This window comes from Pleurodeles waltl, chromosome 2_1 (assembly GCF_031143425.1).
Source record: "Pleurodeles waltl isolate 20211129_DDA chromosome 2_1, aPleWal1.hap1.20221129, whole genome shotgun sequence".
Lineage (NCBI taxonomy): Eukaryota > Metazoa > Chordata > Amphibia > Caudata > Salamandridae > Pleurodeles > Pleurodeles waltl.
The window spans coordinates 278,077,994-278,098,919 of record NC_090438.1 but is presented as its reverse complement, the minus strand read 5'-3'; the positions used below and the strand labels follow the sequence as shown (position 1 = coordinate 278,098,919).

The 20,926-nt window shown below is 43.4% G+C and overlaps 1 protein-coding gene across 3 annotated transcripts in view; it reads left to right on the top strand.

The window, feature by feature from the left end:
* The window catches only part of MCF2 (MCF.2 cell line derived transforming sequence), a 795,890-nt gene that overhangs the window by 669,567 nt on the left and 105,397 nt on the right, over positions 1-20,926 (top strand). For all 3 annotated transcript variants that reach the window (XM_069212449.1, XM_069212451.1, XM_069212450.1), the window contains 3 exons: positions 7,526-7,651; positions 12,610-12,831; positions 19,463-19,555. In XM_069212449.1, the coding sequence (XP_069068550.1) occupies positions 7,526-7,651; positions 12,610-12,831; positions 19,463-19,555 (441 nt within the window). The remainder of the gene's footprint in view (positions 1-7,525; positions 7,652-12,609; positions 12,832-19,462; positions 19,556-20,926) is intronic.

Below are 20,926 nucleotides of genomic sequence, written 5' to 3'. Positions count from 1 at the left end.
CAGCTTTCCTCTTCTGTTCAAATACTGACACTCTAACTTTCTGGCCATGGGATATTGTAATATTTGGATGGAAGCCACTTATAAAGCTGACACTATCTCATCAGTTGACTCCAGGGAAATCATAGGTCTTACCCAGTTGACCCATCTTCCCATGCACACTGTAGGTCCTATTCTTGACCCCATCTTCTCATCTGGTAGGTTTGTTTTTGTCACTGCCCCTACTGGACCAACCAAATTTGGGTTCCTTTGTTTGTTTCCTACTGCCTGCCCTTGTTCATTCATTCAGTCCATAAATGTGGACTCCACCCAATGAGCTAATAATAGACTTCCACTCCTCTGTTCAAAAATTAGTTTTAATAAGCTTTGTTTTCTTGTGCAAAATGTTCTTCCCTGTTGAGGTATCTGGTCCAGTTATAAATTCTAAAGCTGAGCATTTTAATAACTAGGTTACCTCTGCTATTGCAAGCTTAAGCATTGTTGCAGAAAATAATCTGAGAGCACCTTCATACTAAGAGGATTTAGCTACCACTTGATGATGCTGTACCATGCTCAAAAGGCAATGGGGACAGAATTATAACTGATCAGGAAAAACAGCCTAACCGGAGGACATTAAAAGCTGTGAGAAACTCCTCAGAAAGACTAGTGATGAGCATTATAATTCTGCCATTAATTTTGCAGTCTTTAGGGTCATGAAAGATCTCTCTTCACCTCCATCTGCTTCTCCTCTGATCTCTCCTTCTACCAAATTCTGCAAATCCCTCTCCAATTATTTTGAGGAAAGAACTCTTAGTATATGTCAATTTTTTTAATAATGAGGATATTCTACCAAAGATTTAAGAAGAACAATGTTACTACCACAACATTACTACTTCTAGTCTTCAACCTGTTCTTTCATAGTTCCTTCTTAGATACCATCATGGTACATACCAAGGTGATTAAATCTAGCTCTCTCAATGACCCTTGTCTTGTACACACTTTTAGTCTGCTATTAGAGGTAATCACTCAGCTGCTGAACTCTTTCTGTAATGCCTCTATCACTTTTGCCTCAGCTTCTTTTCTCTGGGAAGAAACTACTTTCGTTCCACTGCTGAAAAAGCCTTTGGAAGACCATTCAACACCGAGTAACTACTGCACTATTTTTCTTCATCCCTTTCCTTCTGAAATTCTAAAAAACAAGTTAACACACAAATGTCTGTCTTTATAGAAAGTAAAACCATCTAAGACTCTACTCTTGCTAGCTTCCAACTTCTCCAAGGGAGGGAAATGGCTTTACTAGCCATGAAGGAAAACATTTGAATGATGCTCAATAGAGGTGAGAGTGTTGTGCTAATGCTTTTATGATCTTAGTGCTATCTTCAATACGGTTTCTCCCTCCATACTACACCAATGATGTACAACTTGAGTATCGACCCCTGAATATGAAGAGGACAGAACATAGAGACAAGAATATTGACAAATTATTGACAGATAAGTAAGTTTAGATTTTCTATACCTACCTCTACCTACATGTACTTATGTGGTACATATATTCTCAAGATATGTAGATGTAGAGTTAAGAATAGTAAATCTATACGCCCATTCTGCACTTACCTTTTGATATTTTTCCCCTTGATATTCTGTATTCGGTATTCTTAGATGAAGATACTCTGGGGGTTGATAATCAGTGATACAATCACACCAGTAGTTACGTTCTTGAGTGGTTACATTCTTCAAGCACTAAGTATTAGGTGGTTACATTGCTCAAGTATTCTTCAAGTATTCAGGATGAGAAACTTGATTAGCTTTCTTCTTTTCTGGAAGATAATTATAATCATGCATCCTAACTACATTCATTTAATTTTATGAGCCCTTTTTGGGATGTGTGCCACAAGATTCCTCACTGAGCTTGACGCTTTTTAATATCTATTTCAGTCCATTGACTGTCTTGATATGTTTTTTTCTTCTCCAGATGACACACAGATTGTCTTTTCCTTCACAGATGAGTAAACGTCTAGCAGCAATTTCCATACTTGAATATTAATGGTTGTTCTCTGTACAGTCTCTGTATGGGAAGGAACTCACTCACTCAAGACAGACCTGAGCCACTCCTGTTTGGTGGTGCCTCTCTTTTCCGGTTCCCTTCATGGCGGCCTTCTGAGCTGGGTGTAGTCCCTCTTCCCAAAGACTGGGCAAAGAATTTAGAAATTACCTTTAATATCTCTCTGGCCTTTGTGAAGGAAATCAGTGCCCTCCCTTCTCCTGCTTTTGCTATCAGTGTATGCTACAGAAGACAATACCAGGGTATGGCCCCCCTCTCTCTCGCCCCAATCCTTTTACATGATCTCACAATTCCCCCAGACCTCTCCCACCTATAGGATTGTCTCTTTCCTATGGCGGTCACCACGGCTAGATATGCATCCCCCCACACCCCTTTTCCATGATGAGTGGCTCTCGACGATGTGTCAGGCAGCCTTCTAGGAGCGAGTCATCTACAGCCTCCAGGACAGAACAGAGGCCGTTTTCCACACCTGGGCGCTCTTTCTTCACAATGTTACCCAATAGCCCTTGGTTGAGTGTGCACCCACCCCTAGCATTATGACTTGTTGCTATATTACATTACACCCTATTGGTATCAGCCACGAGGACTTGTCCGGTCATGGCCCCTGCCGATGTGTGACTCTATTAGTTCTTCTTTCTCTTTTGCACTTCTCTCCCACCTCTTTTTCTCTTTGCTCTTTGTCTTTTTCTCCCCTCTTTTCCTTCCCCTTCATTCCCCCTTCTCTCTCTCCCTTCCTCCCCACCTCACACTCTTTCCCACTTCCAGACATAAAGATACAAGTATGGTCCCCCTTCTTGGTTCCTTTTCTCTCTCAACTTTCTTTTGTTATTGTAGGAAGATGGCTCTGTATATACTATCTCAAAGTGAGAGATAGTGTGCACAAAGTCCAAGGGTTCCCCTTAGAGGTTAATAGTGGCAAAATTAAATAATACTAATGCTCTATTTTGTGGTAGTGTGGTCGATCAGTAGGCTTATCAGAGGGTAGTGTGAAGCATTTGCTGTACACATACAGGCAATAAATGAGAACACACACTCAAAGACTTCATTCCAGGCCAATAGGTTTTTATATGGAAAACTATTATTTTCTTAATTTATTTTAGAACCACAAGATTCAGAATTCAAGTAAGTACATCAATTGTAAGGTAGTTGACATAGGTAAATACGGAACTTTGAATTTAAACAGTAATGTACACTGTTTTGGCAACAATGGCAATAAGCTATTTTAAAAGTGGACACAGTGCAAAAATCAACAGTTCCTGGGGAGGTAAGTACAGATTAGTTTATCAGGTAAGTAAAGCACTTACAAGTTCAGTCTCTAGGACATAGGCAGCCCACAATTGGGGGTTCAAGTCAACCCCAAACACCCAGCAACACAAGGCCGGCCAGGTAAAGAGGTCAAATTAGGGCCCAAATAAGATAGGCGCCTATGGAGACTAGGAGTGCTCCGATTCTAGTCTGCTAGCAGGTAAGTACCTGCATCCTCGGGAAGCAGACCAAGGGGGTTTTGTAGAGCACTGGAGGGGGATCACAAACAGGCACATAAAATACACCCTCAGCGGCACAGGGGTGGCCGGGTGCAGTGTGTGAAGTAGGTGTCGGATTTTAGTTTGGAATCAATGGAGAGACCCGGTAGTCACTCTGGTGATGCAAGCAGGGCACGGGGGGGGGCTTCTCTGGCCAGCCACTGACTGGGCAATGAGGAGGGCCTCCTGCTGGTCACTCCTGCACCAGTAGTTGGTTCCTCTCAGGCCTGGGGGCTGCGGGTGCAGTGCTTCTTCCAGGCATCGGGTTCTTTGTAACCGGGCAGTTGCGGTCAGGAGGAGCCTCTGGATTCGCTCTGCAGGCATCGCTGTGGGGTGCAGGGTGGTTATCTCAGTGTATCCACGTCATTGGAGTCACCTGGGGTCCTTTCTGCAGTGTTGGTTTCTCTTGACACGAGACGAGGGCATTGGGTGCAGAGTGTTGGCGACTCACGCTTCCGGAGTGAGGCTGGAGTCCCTTTAAAGATGGTTTCTTCTTGGATGTTCAGACAGAGCCACTGTCCATGGGAGTTTCTTGGTCCTTTGGGTGCAGGGAGGTCCTCTGAGTCGGCAGAGGTCGCTGGTCCCGCTGGATGTGTCGCTGTTGCAGGTTCTTTGAGTCCAGAGACAGGCCGGTAGGGCTGGGGCCAAGTCAGTTGTCGTCTCTGCGGGGCTTTCAGGTCAGCAGTCCTTCTTCTGGTTTCAGGTCATCAGGAATCTGTTTTCCTGGGTACAGGGTCGCCCCTAAATACTCAATTTAGGGGGGTGTTTAGGGCTGGAGGGCAGTAGCCAATGGCTACTGTCCCTGAGGGTGGCTACACCTTCCCTGTGCCTCCTCCCTGTGGGTAGGGGGGCACATCCCTAATCCTATTGGGAGGGATCCTCCAAAGCAAGATGGAGGATTTTCTAAGGCAGGGGTCACCTCAGCTCATGACACCTTGGGGGCTGTCCTGGCTGGAGGGTGACTCCTCCTTGTTTTTCTCATTATCTCCTCCGAAATTGCCGCCAAGTGTGGGGGCTGTATCCGGGGCGCGGGCATCTTCACTAGCTGGAGTGCCCTGGGGCGTTGTAACACCAGGCTTGAGCCTTTGAGGCTCACCGCCAGGTGTTACAGTTACAGCAGGGGAGGTGTGAAGCACCTCCACCCAGTACAGGCTTTGTTCCTGGCACAAAGGCACTCACCCCATGTGACTAGAAGCCCGTCTGGATGTGGCAGGCTGGCAGAAACTGGTTAACCTAGAACTAGTAGTTGGGCTGGTATGCAGGGGCATCTCCAAGATGTCCTCTGTGTGCATTTCCCAATAAATCCCACACTGGCATCAGTGTGGATTTATTGTGTTGAGAATTTTGATACCAAACCATTATTATGTTACCATTATGGAACTGTGGAGTTCGTGTTTGACAAACTCCCAGACCATATAGTCTTTATGGCTACCCTGCATTTACAATGTCTAAGAATTGGCTTAGACAGTGTAGGGGCATAGTGCTCATGCAGCTATTCTCTCACCTGTGGTATAGTGCACCCTGCCTTAGGGCTGCAAGGCATGCTAGAGGGGTGACTTACCTATGTCACAGGCAGTGGGTTGTGGGCATGGCACCCTGAGGCAGTGCCATATCGACTTAGTCATTTTCTCCCCACCAGCACACACAAGCTGTGAGACAGTGTGCATGTGCTGAGTGAGGGGTCCCCAGGGTGGCATAAAACATGCTGCAGCCCTTAGAGACCTACCCTAGCCACAGGGCCCTTGGCACTAGGGGTACCATTTACAAGGGACTTATCTGTGTGCCAGGGCTGTGCCAATTGTGCAAACAATGGTATATTTGTAAGTGAAAGAAGACTGGTGCTGGGGCCTTGTTAGCAGGATCCCAGCATACTTCTCCGTCAAGTCAGCATCAATATAAGGCAAAAGGTGGTGGGGTAACTGCAACAAGGAGCCATTTTCCTACAGTTATATTTCCATATCCTTTTAAACAACCGCTTTATTCCTTTATGGTTGTACTGCATGCAGTTACGGACATACATTCCCTCCTTGCTATTATCCTTCCCCTTCACACAAGGGCCTCTACTTTGGGAGCTCTCCGTTTGACCTGTGGTAAATGTTTTGCTTTATTTTGCACTGTATTCACTGATGCTGTATAGTTGTTTCGCTATAGACCTTCTGAGCTACTCGCTTCCTCCCCCCTGTTTTGTAACGTCTTGTTTTGGTCCATCAATAAAGAATTGCAGACAAAAAAAGACAGACACCAAAAAAAATAAAAAAACGATAATACCATTACTTCCACTAGTTCTCCACTATTCTAGGCTTCATTCTGATGTCCTATCACACATTGAATACTGGCTTTTGCAGAGAGCTTACATGTAAAATACAAAATACAGCACCCAGAAATCTATTACGCCTTCTGTCACACTACCCCATCTCTCAACACCTCTGAGCACTCCATTGGCTGCCTCTGGAAATGTGTATGATCTTTAAGGCCTTATGCATCTATCACAGAGCACTACATAATTGGGATCTGAATTATTTAATCAAGAATCAACCAATCTACCCCTGGGAGTATGTTATGCTTGACTGATGCACCTCTGGTATTATTTCCCTGCATTTCTCAATCACAAAAAGGGGAAGAGACTTTTCTTTTTTGACTCTGAAGCTGTGGAATGTTCTTCCACTCCATCTTCAACAAGAATCTGACTACCTCTTATTTAATAAGGGTCTAAAACATGGTTATTCTGAAAAAGATATTCTGCTTGTTCACTCAGGTCTAGTGTCAGGTCATCTTTGTTGGTTAACTGCTTGTACTTTGTACATGCTCCTCATCATTGCAGTAGCCCTTCCTACCCAATTTTCCAACCCCCCTCTACCCTGTGAGCCCCCCATCATCACCCCCCTCTGACATTCCTGGGGCTCTACTCATCACAGGCACCCCCACTCAATGGCTGCTACCCTGTGCCTTGAGACACTCCCCTTCCCTCCTCACCTGCAATGAGCGCCCGTGTGTGGCACTCCATGAACCGACGTTCGAAGGAAAGGTGCAAGAAAGACTGGTTAAAAAATAAAACATAACACTATTTGAGCGAGGATTGAACTACTCTTAAAAAAAAAAAAAAAAAAAAATCAGGAGAAACCCAACTGAAGATCAACCTTTTCCCCCCTCCTTCCCTAACTCATAAAATTGTGATCATCTCTTGTTGAATTAGACAACTTGCAAATACAATTAGATCAGTCCCCCAACCCTGTATTCTCCCTCCCTTATCATCTAGAGAAATTCTTTAGTCGGATCCACAGATTGAAATACTTGTGTTTGACCCTTAAAAAAATCTTATAGTTTTGATTGTTGGACAATTACTGCCAGTGCCCCTTGTCGTTTAAAGTCATCAATCAGGCTTACAAATTTTTCGCTGCGCTGTGCCGGTATAATAGACATGTCTGAGAACATTCAGATTGATTTACTGTCCCGTCCATTTCTGCCGATCCATGTATACCCTCCTGGCCACAACTAAGATCTGTATTAACGATTCACAAACATAGAAGTTCAGAGGAGAGCAGGAAACACTCTTTAGGGTGCATTCCTAACTCTCTTTTCTATATGTGACTATTGTCCTTTCCAGTTCACATCCCACAAATAGACAGGGAGAAATTGGGTCCTTGTTTTGGCAGTCAATATTTTGAAACTTTTATTTACATTTTGCCTTTCCCATCATCTCCCCTTATGCTTGTCTAGCAGTGTTAGATTTTTTATTTTATTTTTAAAGCAAAAAAAAGCCATTGGCTCTAAACGTTTTCAGAATTTCTGGCCTAACTATATTTAGCATCTAATGTTTGCATTGAAGATCGCCTATAAATAATATATTGTGTATGTATGTGTATGTATAGTGTAACTTTCTAATATCTCTGCATTGAAGATGGCATTCTGTGATATTTGTTTGAAATTAATTTAAATGTTAATTATATACTCTGCTTTCTTAAAGGAGCTACTGAAATTTAGCAATAACTCCGATGGAATTCAAGAATTACAAGAGGCTCTAGATTCCATGTTAGATTTGCTAAAGTCGGTTAATGACTCCATGCATCAGACAGCCATAACAGGATATGATGTAAGTAAAAAACAAATCAATTTCCCTTCAACAATTAATAGTTTTTAGGTTGCTGAAATAATTTATATGATTGCTCTTGTTTTAAAAAATATACATTTGCATCCATAGCCTGCAATTCTGGACTGAGGACACAAAATGCTGCCTGCTCTTGAAGTGGTCAGTCACTAGCAATAAATCATCGTATTTTCTTGGGGTAAACCTTGCAAGTGCATTCTCAACATAGACACCTGTGAAAAGGAATAATACACAAAAAGAGAACCACTACCAGAATTTGGAAGGGTGTGTCTTAAATACTTACACAACACTCCTGGCTAATTTAAAGTTTGGTGACATGTGAACACTGCCACAAATTGGTAGTGCTCCCACCCTGCAAAATTTGCAGTTCCTCTTCCCCCATGTAGAAGTGGGTGCCTGTCGTAGATCCTCAGTTGCTTCCTCTGGTGGAAACATTTGACCTGGCAGTCTGTTCTCCACTGGTCACCAGATTATGGTTACAGTAACCCCCCTCTATTTAGCGTGGACCTACCACTGTTGATTTGCTGTTTCAGATCTGCCGTGCAAAAGAAAATGCTGTTCCTACCCCGTAAACATGGCCGCCTGCTCCTCATTCATCGATATTGAAAGTGCCTCAGGCATATGGGCAGAGGCATTTCTTTCAAACTGTGTTTAATATCCATGGGTTCATCACACACAGTACTATCAATGCACAGTAATCATCTGGGTTTGCCCTAAAACAGTGCAAGCACTTCAAGTGTCTTTGTTACAATGGATCAAAGCCAGCATTAGTAGTTAAATGAATGAAATAAAGAATGTGGACCAGTGCCTTTCGAACCTGTATAGTTAAGGTGCACGCTGTGTGTTGTTGGCCAAACGTGAGTGTTAGGAGAGGGGATCAGGCCTCTGAGGCATTTTTCTTTATAACTGCTATCCCCGCTACGCAGTAGGTGGCTGAAAAGCTAAGCACAGTTATGTCTTTAGTTCATAGCCATAGCTATAGAAACAGGTAAAATAATGATAAAGTGAAAAAAGGAAGAAATGAACAACAAAAAGCATCTGCCCACAAGGAGGTGAACAGCTTATGAAATGATAAACAAGACAGGACTATTGTTAAGTATTATAGCAAAGCCAGGTATAACTGTAAAATTGTCTATCTACTAGAGCTAGTGAGAAACTACAGTCGAAAGACAAGTGTAAGTAAATGTATCTTTCTGCTGTGTTCGACCCACTTTTGTGCAAGTGATGTAACCTCTGAGTTTACGCTAGCTTTAAATATGCCCTTCCACAAGTGGACCCATAATCTATCCTTAAGGCTGAATTAAATTGGTAAGGTCTTGACTTTGAGGGTGGTCAACCTTCCAATGATCTATGAATGCTAAGTCCTTCATAAACCTTTTTAAAAAGCAGAAGGCAGTCGGGTTATTTTGGCACTTATTTTTACGTGATGAATCCAGAGTGACTTTTTGTATAATTTAAAGTCACCTCCTATTACCAACAGGCCAGGGAGAGGGATTAAGTTATTGTATAGCGCTAGCAGGGCAGTTGTATCATCATCTATTGGGCCATAAATAAAACCTAATGAGGTTTAAGAGTTGATAATCCTTTGATGCTAACTATTATCTATCTAGCCTGGGGAGTCTCGCTTAACTTGCCACACTTCACCCTTAAATTCCCGCGCAGGCAGTATCACCATGCCCTGAATTGCAACACCAGCTGATGCATAAAAAGCCTCAGTGATATAGCCAGGTATCCTAGGTAGTTTGGCCTGTATTCTGAGGTGTGTTTCCTGTAGTAAAATAATCTGTACCTGAGACACCCATAGCCATTCTAGATAGCCCTGAATTTCAACCAATGAATAATAAGTGTGTTTTTCTGACAGTTTTATAATTAGTGCCGGGTCTAAATTATTCATCAATTAGGTAATTTCCTGTACTAGAGAGCCTTTCTGGGTGACAGGCCCTTTGAAATGTAACTTGGGCTTTTTTGGGCACTAGAAAGATTCCTATTTTTACATACCAGGTGGAATTGTGTTGACGTGCCTAAAGCAGGTGGGTCATGAAAGAATTCCTAATATTTTACAGAAGACAGCTAAATGGTATTTTGAAATACATTCAGGGAAACAGTTATAAAACCAGAACGGAGGTGGGCTCTGACCTACGGAAGTTTATGCTAGCATCTTTAGGCACCCTTGCTTGTAAAGAACACTACAAATATGGCTGCATGCCCATATAAATTGAAACAGTTTCTATCAAACTAGTACCTCTGATAGGTTGTGGGTAGTTTGTGGTGTAGTGTTAGGTGATGGAACGTGTGAGTGTGGAAGGTTGAGTAATGGGTAATGTCGGAGCGTGTGTGTGTTTTGAATGGGGGATGAGTTGGAAATTAGAGGAGGGGGGCATGTCTGTGGCATGTTGTGGCCCTTACATACCAACTAATAAACTACCTTATGAACCAACTTGGACATAGAGTGGGCATCTTGCAGTTGTGTGAGTGATAGTCTACCCATGTGTGGGAAATCGATCAGATCAGGGTTAATAACCAAGGGCTACACCATGTGGTTTATGCCTCAGACCATTGTCAAAGCTCTTAAAACTTCAGTGAGAGTTCATGATAGAAGAGTGTGACATTTAGAAAGAGTAACTGTGTGCAAGGGGGTAGGAAACAAGGCGGTCTCTGTAGCCATGCATATTAGTGGTTCTGAGGAGAAGGTGTTTTTCAGTGTCAGTGACAAAGATTGGTTTGAATACAGAGAGGTTGATTGACAGAAGTCACATGGTATAATCTGGATCTGACCAGAGGCTTGTAGGTGTTGAGTGTAGTAGAGACTTAATTATGTGTGGCATGCCTGCCAGATACCAGGATATATTGTTGGACAGCTGTGCAAGTTGTGCGTGTTCTCAGTCGTGGATACTTGTTCTGGATGTCTTAATTTGTCTTCTTTGTAGTGCGCTGTGTTTCCGAAGGAAGGGAGATATTTGGTATTAAGCTGAGTGGTTGAACGTGTGAATGTGGAAGGTGAAGGCATGTGGAATGCCTTATGGAACCATGTAATGTGGGAGGTAGTGTGCCTGTGTTTGATAGTGGTATCAGTTGGAATGTAACTGGAGGAGAAGGTCTGTATTTCTGTAGTGCTTTGTTGCTCTTACCCACCACCTAACAACCTTCCTTATGAACCAACCTGGCCATGGACCTGTCTTTTCTACACAGTATCAATAAAGCTTTAGGTGCAAGTGGGTTTGTGGAAAATATTAGGGCCAGATGTAGCAAAGGGTTTTTCCCATTCTGTGTCAATGGGAAAATGTCTTCGTACATACGGCCCTTAGTCACATTTGCACATGCATTCTTCTGTACCCTTGTGGTGTTCCTGCAACTGCACACTTCTCAGTGAGCACAGATGCAGCAAGCCCAGCCATCATTGTTAATGGTGTTAGATCCAGGTCAAGCTAATCAAGTGTGGCCTATAGGCGAGGTGACTGTTGTCAATGGTGTCAGACAACACGGCACAAAGATATTCACACACAGCTTGCCACCTAGGTGAGTGAAGTGACAAATGGGCATCGAAGGTAAAAAAAAAACTGTGGACACACAAATGGAGGCTGTGTGTCAGAAAGAAATGGTCTGTAGCTCCAGAAGACAAGAGGGAGAGAAAAACTATAGCAGAAGTACCTGGATTTAGATGAGGCTTGTGAGCCCTCTTTGGTGACCAGTTGGAGAGTCTGAATGCCATTTAAGCTCTAGATTGCTGGGGGTGTATGACGGCAAGTTGAGGGAGTTTCTAAGGGCCACCTAGGGGTTGATTGTCTCCGAAGTCCAAGTAGCTTTGTCTAGATGTGGAATCAGAGGGTTGGTTTAGACTACTCTGAGTGATGGCTGGCCCTTCTCTGATAGACAGCTGAAGGTTGATGAGAGTCTGCTGGAGTGCCTCATAGGTCTGCCTAGGCATCTGAGAGTGAATTAGGATTATCTGAAGATAGACTGACAATCTCTGTGTGGCATCTGAGGGTTTCCAAGGGTTTGATAGCAGTTTCTGCAAGAAGGCAGGGCATCTCAGATTAACATCTTATGGTGACATCTGGAGTTCTGAAGGTGTGCCTAATAATGACTGGGTTATTTAATGATAACATAGATTTGACTGAAGACTGACAATTCCTCAGAAGTTCTAACACCATGTGAAAGATCTATTAAAGCTTGTTAGGGGTATCTTATGGTGGGACATGTTGGTTCTGTGCAGATCTGTGGTGTCTGAAGGCAGACAAAGTGTCCCTAGAGTCTGCTTACTGATTTTGGCGGGCTTGCTGGGAGTCTCTTGGATGCACCAATGAGGTGTATTTAGAATACTGAGGGCCTTTGAAGGAGAGATGATGGTCTTTGAGGGTTATCTGGAGATGATCGAGAGTCAAGTGTGAGGCCTCTGAATCTCCATGAAGACATGCCAAGGATGTTTAAGAACAAAGTTAGTTGTGTCTGAAGGTGAGAAAAACCCTCTGTAAATTTATCTTTACATTGTATCAATTTTTTGACTTTGCGATGTGCTTCAAATGTGTAGCTGTCCCTTCTTTGGCCCCCAACTCCTCCTGGTCATGCCCACCAGGCACACAAGCCCCTAGCGCCAGAGATGAGGATAATTTTCCCCATAGGTTCAGCATTTGTGGATACGCCTCTGTATGCTACCTTTTGGGTATGAATTTTGTTTGCTTTTTCCAGACAGATGCCCCTAGCAAACTTAGAATGTCTGTTTCACAAATATGCCTTGGCTACCAAAAGTGTGCGGCAAATTGGAATGTCCATATATTTTGCATTTGAAAAGCTGTGCAGCCCTGGGGCACACTTATCTCCCAACGCTTAATTCACACTGATGTAACATGATATCATTAATTGTAAAGTGTTTTGTAAAATGCACAATATTATGGTGAAGGGGCAGGATTGCACGGCACTCCCCTGTGGCTGTCTTTGTCTTCCAGGGTGACATCAACGAGTTCGGAAAGGTGCTGATGCAGGGCTCCTTCAGCGTGTGGACTGGGCACAAGAAAGGACCCACAAAAATGAAGGACCTTGCGCGATTTAAGCCAATGCAGAGACATCTTTTTCTCTATGAAAAAGCAATCATTTTCTGCAAGAAACGAGAAGATCACGGATATGGCTATGATAAAACACCTTCTTATAGTTTTAAACACTTTCTGAAGGTAAGCATGGCTTGGCAGGCTCGTTCCTTGGCAGCGTGCCACACGGGGAAGTATATAGTATCTGTCACAGGAATGTCCCTTATCTTGTGCATCGCAAATTTGTATTTGGACAAATGGGAGGGTGCGTTCCTGTTGCCTGGAAACCAAGCGAGTAAATAGAGCTTGTGATTTATTGGAAATGGGTGGTGAGGACGTCAATGTAAGCAAGGAGCATCAAGGAGCCCTTTATCAGAACCCGTTCACCGCATGTAAAGGTCACATCGAAGCTTAGGGAAAAATAATAGTAAAACAAACACGTCATGCTGAAGAATGTCCAAACCTCACTTGTACAAAGTCAGAGAAAGGTTTAAACGACAGAGAAAGGTAAACACGCGTTGACGCCGTAAAGTCACATACGCAGACAGACAACACTACAGCCACACTGGCGCAAAGTGCACAAACAAGCCGGCACACTCTGGCAAGACACAAACAGGCAGATATGCTCACATGGACAAGCAACATGCAAGCAACTTACAGAAAATTTCTCAACAATAGGTTTACTTGGTTTGTTTTTCAAAATAATGGTATTTCAAAGAAGTCGAACACATTCTGGTGAACGACCTTTATGTCGAAACAAAAATCCATGTATTTTTTTCCTGGATCATATCATCACTCGTTTTATTACACCGGCCTGTCTACCCCCTCCCTGTTTAGTTTCTTGTTTTCCTCTCGCTGTTGTTCTTGATATACCCTCGCGTGGGTCTCATCCTATTACCAACTGATCCACTAGTAACATAGCATGTATTTCTAAAGCACGCGTTCACTCATAGGGGCACATTGGCGCCGAATAACAGATGTTTATTGTTACCAAACTCAGTGGCACTTCAACTCGGAAGGATGAAAGGCTGAGTAGAACCACTAGAATTCAAACTTGCAAGGACAAATTCAGCACAGATTCCTGTACTGGATGATTTGAAACCTTAGCCCATCAATCTCTAACCCAAACCTTATACCACATACAATTGCCCGTGTCCCCTCTTACAGGCCCGTAGCCAGAAGTATATTTGCAGGAGGGGCATGACCCTCAGCTATGATCACACATTAAAGATGTGCTCTATAGGTGCATTCTTTCTCAGATACTTGTTGCCCTACTAAATACTGACCCCTGGAATATTGCGGTACAAGAATATCGAGGACAGAATATTTAAAGCTATGTGCGTATATAGGAAGTATGGTTTCACTCACCATTCCTAACTTCACATTTAAATAACTTGACCATATACATATGGTCTAAGTGCATATATGTGGGGTAAGGTGTATACAATCTATACTTACCTGTTGATATTTTGGATACAATAGTCTGTTCTCAATATTCTGTGCCTTTGATACTTTGGTTTTGATATTCCGGTGCTCACCATGTGATTATGCGTGAAGGAATTTGTGGATTTTTGTAGGGTATATATTAAACATTCTCAATCAGCTTTCTACTATCCATCCTTAAATCCTATCAATTAGATGATATTTAAATTAGCAGGGACTAAAGTCTGACTTGCAACTTTATGTATTTTCTAAACAGTTCAAGCTTTGTGCAATGCAAAACATAGCAAGTTATTATTTTATTTTTTTAAATAAGCCGGCCTTAGCTCAGAGCCATCCCTCCCACACCTCTTACTTCAGGTGATCGAAGTCCAGCCTCCACACTCAATTTTTTTGTGCTGGAGGATGTCCTACTTGTGACATTCTGCATCAGGAAATCATCACACCTGGAAAGCCCAAAAGGCAGTTGTGGATCGCAGGAGGGAAAAGGGGTGGGCAGCATGTGGTTGGGGGCCACAAACAAAAATATAATAAGAAAAAAAACGTACTTTTCTCGCCGCTCCAATCAGCTCTGCTCCGGTCTTCTACTGCAGGCACAGGCTCCCAGCCTGCCCTGCGTCCAATCCTAACGCTGCTTTCATGCTGCTGGCAATATGAAAATATGAAAACAGCATTAGGATTGTATGGAGCACCTAACCAGGGTGCTCCGAGTCAGAGTGAGAGTTTCTGCCTGCTCTTCCCTCCCACCCCCAGCAACACAGGGCTGGGTTGGAGATAGCCTAGTGCGCATGTACGTTTGGCCAGCCCGAGAAGGCCCGACAAACATACAAGGGCCCTGAGGGGATGTGCTCTCCCTCTGTCCAAGTCATGCCGCATGACGCACCCCTTTTACAGTAAAACCATAATAAACATACTTTACTATGGTTTTACTGTAAACGTTTTGCAGCTGCTGGCAGGGGAGGGTGATGCTTCTCCGCCATAGCGGAGGGGCTGCTCCTGCAGAAAGGATACCGCAAATACATTTAAGAAAACTTAATCTGCTATGTAAAGTGTGGAGTTTCCTAATTCCAACCAGCTTCATCAGTTTTAATTTAACTCACCACAAATTGAAAATAGATTTATATAAAGCTTGGAGCATATCCCTCAAGAACATTTTGAGAAATCTTCAGTGGCAAACTGTATGTTGTATACATTTTACAGCTGTAGCAATGGTGAAAACTAGATACCCTGATTATGGTTTCCACAATATTTGATCCAAGGGGATTGATCCTCAGTGTGTCGACCCTTGCAGGCTTATCTAGATATTAAACCAGTTTAGAAACATCAATATTCTGTTATAGAACCCCTCTGTGACATGGCAGGGTACATTGGATCATTTCAGATTCACAGTACTACTGGCTGGGGTATTTGCGGTCCTCTGTAGCAAGAAGATTAACCTAGCAAAATATCTGTGTCCTGCAAACAAAATATAGATCTCTAGAGCAGCAGTTGCCTCAACAGGCTATATTTCACAGCAGGCCAGCGTAGGTTGAAGCAACCTCAACCGAATGTAAGTTGTACCTGACTTGTGATGTCTCTGCCCCAGTATAATAGGCTAATCAAAGCGCTATGCCATATTGGAATCTGGGGTTTCCTGATTGGACATTGCCTGCGAACATCTGGTAAGTTTAAGTAGTGGCAACCACATATGTGTCCTGAATAGGAAAGGACAGGAAGTTGCTGGCTTAAGAACAACATGACTCAATGCCCCTTTCACTTGTGCAATCTTTTCACAGAGCTTTTGCTCTCTCCTGGCCAAGCATCAAGATGGGGGGCCGGGACCTGCTGCCTCCCACCCCCCCATGCCAAAGGACCTGCCCTCTTATCTCCTTAACTCCCTTACTTTGAACTCTTAACCCTTAACAGTAGACACCAACCCTTGGCCCCATACTGTAAATCCTATAATCTTAACCCCTAATCAAAAACGCTTTACCTCATCACCCAGTACTTTACACTCTTATCCCTTAACATCAGCACCCCTTTCACACTGTCCTTACTTCAATATATTCTTGGAAAACACTTTGGGAAGTGTTCCATTTTCCAAGTATTTACTTTGGAATTATACAAGCATGGCCCGTGAGAGGGGCCTGACGGACAGCAGAAAGGAAGAGGAATGCAGATGGGCAGGGGCAGTAAGCGAGAGAAAACACACCATTTTGTAAACAGACTTTAAAAAGTTGGGCTGCTTTCCGCCCAGTGCTCTCCGCTCTCACCCGGAACAGCCCGGATAGTTGCCTGCCAGAGCTAAAGAGTAGAGGCTCAGGAGAAGCTTATTACAGGTGCTAAGATGTAGGCTCCGCTGGATCAAGGTGTGTTGGCCCCCCATGTCCTATGTCGCGATGGGTAGGGGTGGCTCGGTCAGCCATGGCAGAATGTTTCTATATATCTCACTGTTTTATAGCTGGATGCCTCAGCCAGGAGTTGGAGAACATTGGTGTCCCGATGCTGTAGCTCAGGCACTTTTCTTGCCTGAGATGAATGGATCATATTGGTCACACTTGATGGGGACAGGGTATAGCACTGACTCTGGATGGCAGTATGGGAGAGTGACTATGCATAGCACTGACTCCAGCCAGCAGCAATGAGAAACAAAGTGGTGGCTGGCAACTGTTGTGCTGCTGGGCACTCTGATTTTGACTTGACTGCCTGGCAGCAGAGGGAGGAACTACTTTCTAGAAAGGCAAACATGCTAGTATGCTGCGTGCTGACTCAAGGTGTGACAGATAACCCATGGAGTCAATGCCTGAAGGTGGGCACGCCCCCGCAAAGCAATTTCTGAAGAGGAATTTTCCAGAGCTCCTTATTACATGTCTCGTTTTGGATTGCGTGTTGTGTGTGTTGTGCATTTGTGTGTTGTGTGTATAGTGGTGACATGAGGTCTCGCAGGCATCTAAAGCTGTCACTATGCAGATCTAAAAAGGAGTAAATATTATCAATGGACGTCAATTGGGGGTGGCATGGGTTGCAACTGAAACACCTAGGCTACGTTTTGCAACCCCTGCCACTTTGCTTGCGACTCCTGCCTCCCAGTAGTGTTTGTCAGGGCACAGAAGTTAGGGTGATTGAAAATGAATTCTGTTTATGTTGGGCATTTGGAAAATGTGATATATTTTCTGACAGTTTTTACTATTCTAAGCTTCTGTCACCAGTCCACAGCGCCAATGGTGTCACGGCACGCACGTGCAATATGCACTTATCTTGTGCGCATAGGGCAGGCAGCTTTTTCAGCTTGTGGGGTACACATTCACCCCATTGAAGTGAGTAAGTGCGGGCCGCTGAAGCCAGTTTAATAGCTCCAAGGTGTCAGATTGCTTATGTGTGACACGTTCATAGTTTCAGTGTAATTATGAGTAACATTCAAAGACTGAGTGACATTTTCATCAAGCATTGAAGACAAGGGAAACGTAAATATTAAAATTTACGCCCATTTAAGCAACGAGAGACTCTAAGGAAATCTCAAAACTGCTGCAAAGAAACAGAAATGTGGGGGCACTAACCTAGTCCCCAGTTTACTTAGACCTATGATCATGAGGTGCTAAAAGTAAATTAAATTCGGATTGCAGAAGGAATAGTAGCATTTAGTAGTCTGTAGCGAGCAGCACCATGAGAAGTTATTGCGTTTATTTGACCACCTGTGCACTACAGCTCCCCATCTACTTGGCTCCAGTACTCTTACCAGCAGCAGCAACATAGTTTTGGAACACTTTCAGGCCGGGTCGGGGAAGAGCGCCTCTTCTCAGGCGATGATGTAAAAACTTGCCCATGTGTTAGCAGCACCCTTATGGATGTTTTGACCAACTGAGCTGGCTCCCACTAGGTGTCGCTGTCTGGCAGCTAATTGAAAAGAGTAAAGCCATTCGCAACAAGGCAGGGAATTACAGATATCCCCTTTAGCTTTCTCTCCCTCTTGTGTGCTTGACAAATTACGATGATGCGGTAATGCAGGAACGTAATTTAAATTACGCTAGTTTAACGGGACATGCGTGGCACGTGACTTGGCAGGACTGCAGTTTCCTTAACTGCCAAACATGTGGCCAGAGAAGTGGAACATTGAGCATGGCACAGTGGCAACTTTTGTCTCAGCCTGGCTCTGCAGTGTCTAATCAGCCATCCTCTGATGTCAGCACCGCGCTGGGAATGCGCACAAAGGTAGATGCGAGCCTGGGCCCAAGGCTGGGACAGTGCTTATAGGCAGCGCAGCTGGAGCTTTGTTAGCTTCAGGTGCCAACTGCCACACATCTCGGGTTAAAATAACACATTTTTGGGTAATTTTCGGCATTACGGCAATTCCTGAGGTTCTCCTGCAAAAGATGGGGTCCTGAAGTGCGATAAAACAGTGTAGTTCTAATTTCTCACTTTGCTGGGACTCATAAAAGCTAAGCTCTCAGTACTTTTTATCAGAGGTAAGAAGGTTGCGATAGTGTACGACAGGAGGCATCAGATTCTTGCTATATTATGAGAAATATCCCACTGTCACAGAAACTCATATCGCATGTGAACTGCAGAGATTGGAAGACATGAACACAAAACCACACACGGCCTAATTAATGTACAAAAGCACCCCTGCTCAAACCATGGCATCAAACAGACGTGGATGGCCAACTGCAAATCAAAGCTTCTAAGTATATGACAAAAACTTGGTCGGTCTAAACTGGTAAAGAGGAGCCTAATAGGAGAACTGTACAGGGAGAAGAAAAAGGTGGAGGCGGAACCGGATGTGGTCTAGGGACCAGAATTGTCTACTTTAGAACCTTAGAAGAGTCCTTGAATCCCAGCCTCCGCTCAACATCCCGTGATTATGACAAACTGTCTTACTAACCTGTGCTAAATAAAGAGGTATCTGATTCTCATGTACAGAATCCCTGGGTTAATTCACGTTTTAAGCACCATAACATATGATAAAAGGACGTCCTTTCTAAAACTGATCTCTTGACATGGATGCAACTGTCTTATTTCGCTCACAATAAAGTGTCACTCAAAGTGTCACACATAAGGCTTGAAATGTCACACATAACCGCACTACACACACAGGAATGTCACAGATAAGCAAACTGAAAACTTGGCAGGTATATCACACATTAGCAAAATGAAAACTTGACAGCTATGTCTAAGCATGCACTGTAGAGCATTTGTTGTGTTCTCTTTGTGAAGAATATTATTGGATGTTTTATTATGCCTAGTTGGTTAGATAATTTTGATGAATGTGAAATGTACGTTAAAACTATACATTATTTTTGTTTAACAAGACAGCCTAACATGTTATCATTATTAAAACCGTCACTTTTATGTTTAATAGATGAATGCTGTGGGCATCACAGAAAATGTAAAAGGAGATCCTCGGAAGTTTGAAATTTGGTACAGTGGCCGCGAAGAAGTTTATGTTGTACAGGTTTGTGTCTCTCTACAGACCTTCTGAAGTTACAGCATATATATACATCAACTCAGCCGTATTGTCTTAAAACCAGAATAAAATGTATTTGTAGGTATTCAGTTATGCTTTACATCAATACTGAGGTACTTAACATGGTCTAATATTTCAATATTTTTTCAGCATCTGATACAAATGGCTTGTGTTGGAGTCAGTCAGATGCGGGCTTAATTAGCATGTACTGACTGACTAACTCTAAAAGCCTTTTTAGAAAGCAGGTCTGACGTGGTACTTTATAGGTATGAATCAGTTTTGAGAGGCTATGGAAGGGTTGATTGGTTAGTGGATGGTCGGCGTTGCTCGTTATCATTTCTTGGGGCTTCAGTGCAACCAGTCCATCCACTGCTGATCCAGCAGGTACTGACTCCAGCATTCCCTCAGTCCTCAGTGTCCCTGACAGAACAGTGGTTTGGGAGGGGACACCTACAAAGAGGAGAAGCTGGGTAACAATGTGCAGGCGCTTCACTACCTAATGTGACTATGGACAGCCTTGTCCTTGTGGAGGGGGTGCCTGTGAGCAAAAAGAGATTTAAATTCTATCTTTGTTTGCTTAGACAGAGGTCATGGCAGACGTGTCCCTATTATGGTTGCTAAGAACCTTGGCAGGTTTGACCACTCACTGTGTATGGTTTTCCATCTTTTGCCCCATTTATTGACGGATGGCTGCCATTGTGAGCTTTATAGCCGTCTCTGTGGTCAAAGAACTGAAAGATTGCTGCTTCTTAGGAAAGGATTGATATTCCATTTTAGACCTAGCCATCTAGTTGTGCAGGCGGCAAAAACATTTTAAAAATCAATTCCCAACCTTTTTAAAAGAAACAAAAATAGACTGGAGGAGAGTCACCTAGCACCACAACTTCTACTGGCCTGTGACCTTTAGACATAGCCTCCAAAGACATTGCCCTGTAAGTTATGGAGCACAGATAAATGTGTTAAATGCCTCCTACCTGTTTACAAATTAATAGAAGAGAGTAATTAAGCACCTCGTTGTCAATAATGAAATGTTCTCACCCAGTCCAGGAAGGGGACTTCACACCTCAAGCCGCATTAGCAACTTCATCTGAATCAGCTGCCAAATACATTTGTGGCTGGCCATATTAGAAAGTCCCAGGTCCTCATTTCATGCTCATTCATGTCTCTAGTGCCCATTTCAATATTATTGATTGTTTTTTTCAGTTCACAAAGAGGAAAAATCACCAGGACAGAGGATATAAATTTTTCTTTGCTCCATACATATGTCTAAGAAGCAAAGGTGATTCCCATCAACCACTGTGGTGAAATTCAGATTCACTATACACTTATCGTGGATTGTGTTTTTAAGACCAAACCAAT